The sequence below is a fragment of the Oratosquilla oratoria genome, chromosome 38, assembly GCF_046742065.1.
Source record: "Oratosquilla oratoria isolate Oo_2021 chromosome 38, ASM4674206v1, whole genome shotgun sequence".
NCBI lineage: Eukaryota > Metazoa > Arthropoda > Malacostraca > Stomatopoda > Squillidae > Oratosquilla > Oratosquilla oratoria.
In genome coordinates this window covers 39169741-39172240 of record NC_134814.1, presented here as the reverse complement: position 1 = coordinate 39172240, position 2500 = coordinate 39169741, and the positions used below count along the sequence as shown (strand labels likewise).

General features: G+C 44.8%; 1 protein-coding gene across 10 annotated transcripts in view; it reads right to left on the bottom strand.

Moving 5' to 3' along the window:
- Positions 1-2500, bottom strand: part of sbm (L-type amino acid transporter sobremesa) — a 277773-nt gene that overhangs the window by 1989 nt on the left and 273284 nt on the right. For 9 of the 10 annotated variants that reach the window (XM_076176207.1, XM_076176208.1, XM_076176209.1 and 6 more), the window contains one exon: positions 2094-2190. The exons of the other annotated variant lie outside the window; for it this stretch is intronic. In XM_076176207.1, coding sequence (XP_076032322.1) covers positions 2094-2190 — 97 coding nt within the window. The remainder of the gene's footprint in view (positions 1-2093; positions 2191-2500) is intronic. 10 annotated transcript variants of the gene reach the window in all.

The following is a 2500-nucleotide window of genomic DNA, read 5'->3' as shown; positions in this document are numbered from 1 at the left end:
TCGTGAGTGAATGGACACAGTAGACGAGGCTCCACGGTGGGTGGTCAGAGAAAGGGTTGTGGGTGGTGTCTGATATTAGTAGGACTGTATGGGGGCGGGAGGTTGTTTACTTCTTAGGTCACGTGATTGGTTCATAACAGGGTAGTAAGTGGTGAGTGGTTCAGGGAGACAGGGAGGTGGGAATAGTTTTAGGGTTTGTGAGGGGTATGAATGTGGAGGGAGAGTTTTGAATGGGTTTAGAGACGACTTATTTTTGGGCGATTCCCGGGCTAAGGATTATAGTGCTCCAGAGAGCTCAGGGGTGAATATATAGGGAGTGAACAGTGCAAAGGATGGATAACGAGGGAAGGGATAAATTGGTATCCAGTAGCGACGTTTCTTGAAGGGAATGGTGATAAACCGAGAAGAGAGGGAAGAGAGGGGAGGGAAGGGAAGGATGGGAGGGGACGGGAGGGGAGGGAAGGGAAGGGAAGGGAAAGGGAGGAAGAGGAGGGGAGGGAAGGGAAATGGAAGGAAGGGAAGGGAGGAGAAAACTCGTGGAGACCAAAGAATGAGAGATCGTAGAAGCTCGACAGACTATGCATTGGTCGCACAGTCTCCTCTGATTTTAAGCTTCAAGAGGTCTTGTTGTACTCCTTTGCAAGAGTAGTATTTCTTGTTTGTTTGACTTGAACATGATGATTAGAGATGCCTTGAAGAAAGGTAGGTGAAGGCTATACGTGTGTATGTGTTTACCGACGTATATTAATATATTCACTAATACTGAAAGCTGTTATTATCCCCCTTGAGCAAGGAGATAAGTGTGTAAGGTCGTAATCTTGCCCATTGGTTGGTATATTATATATATATATATATATATATATATATATATATATATATATATATATATATATATATATATATATATATATATAAGGTCTGAGCTCTCATCCGAGAGGATAGTAGCTGTCGATCACGATTCGACGTGATCTAAGACCATGGGGAATGTGACATAGGCTCCACACACACACACACACACACACACACACACACACACACACACACACACACACACACACACACACACACACACACACACACACACGACTCGCTGGTGTAGTGGTTAGCGTCAAGGGCTTGTGACGACGCACATCCGAAATCAGTCCCTATTTAGCTTGAAGGCTTCATGAACACTGTCCCCCTTGAGCAAGGCAAGAGGATAGTGTGTGTGAGTTAGGTCAGTAACTTTGCCCATAGTCCTCTCATCCAGGAGGGTAATAGCTGTGGATCACGAGTCTAGCACACAAACATTCACATGCACACACACACACATACACACACGCGCGCGCGCACAAACACACACATACATGTATATGTATATATCCATGTGTTGTTACTTGAAATGTGGGTGAAAGTGGCAATGATAAACAGCGGCAATGGAAGAAACACAAAGCACAAATAAAGGTTTCATACATCTTACAATAAATTCATTCTGCTTAACACCAAATATTTCATTTCAACTGTGGAGGCCACTTCGACTCTACAGTCGAGAAGCACTGAATAAATTTAGGTCAAAATAACGCCAAACAATTTCATTCAGGGTGACGATTGGTTAACTGATGGATTGTGCGAAGGTTGGATAGAGAATAGGTGTTATGGCTGCCAGAAATGCTTCCTTTGACAACACACAAGCGAGCGCCGCGTGATCATGACCAAGTCCAAAAAAGGAAGAATGGTAAACAAGGAAAAACGTATTAAAAAAATGATGTAAAGGAAAAGGGGTCATAGCGTTTGAATGTCTCTCTTCTTTCCGCCAGTTCATTTGACTGAGCAAAGATGGGCAGGAAACGTTGCGGAATACCGCGGGCCAAGAGCCACAGGTTTCTAAAGAACGGAGACCAATTCCCCGCCGCTACCTGGACTCTTCGCCAGGAAGAAGATGGTGACGATGATGACGATGATGTGGGAGGGTGATAGGCCAAGAGGCTGGTGACGATGAAAATAACCATGACGCTGAGGTGGGAGGGTAATAGACAACAAGTAGGTAGGTAGCCAAAAGGTATCCAAAAGGTAGCCAGGTAGGTAGGTAGGAGGGCCTGAAAGCGGGTACCCACGTTGAAGAGAAGGGCAGGCGAGGGCGTTAGCTTCTTGGTGTGGACGTAGGAGAGTACATCAACCATGTGTCCCTCGCGGGCAGCCACGAAGCACAACCTGTAATCCGGAGGTGTCAGTATAGGCCCTGATAGATATACGTATTACGATTGAGGTTGGGAGAGAGGGTAAAGTAATGTACAATTCATGTACAACGGGAGGAGCTTAGGGTTGTGCCCACAGTATGGGAAAGGGACTTAACAGACCCACATATGTTAACATAAATGCACATAAGTGTACATGAATGCACCAAGTATACATATATGCATATGTGTACACAAATGGATAAACGTACATAGATGTACATATATGTACACAAATGTACATATGTGTACATATGTGTAAATGTATACCGCTTGGTGAGCAACGG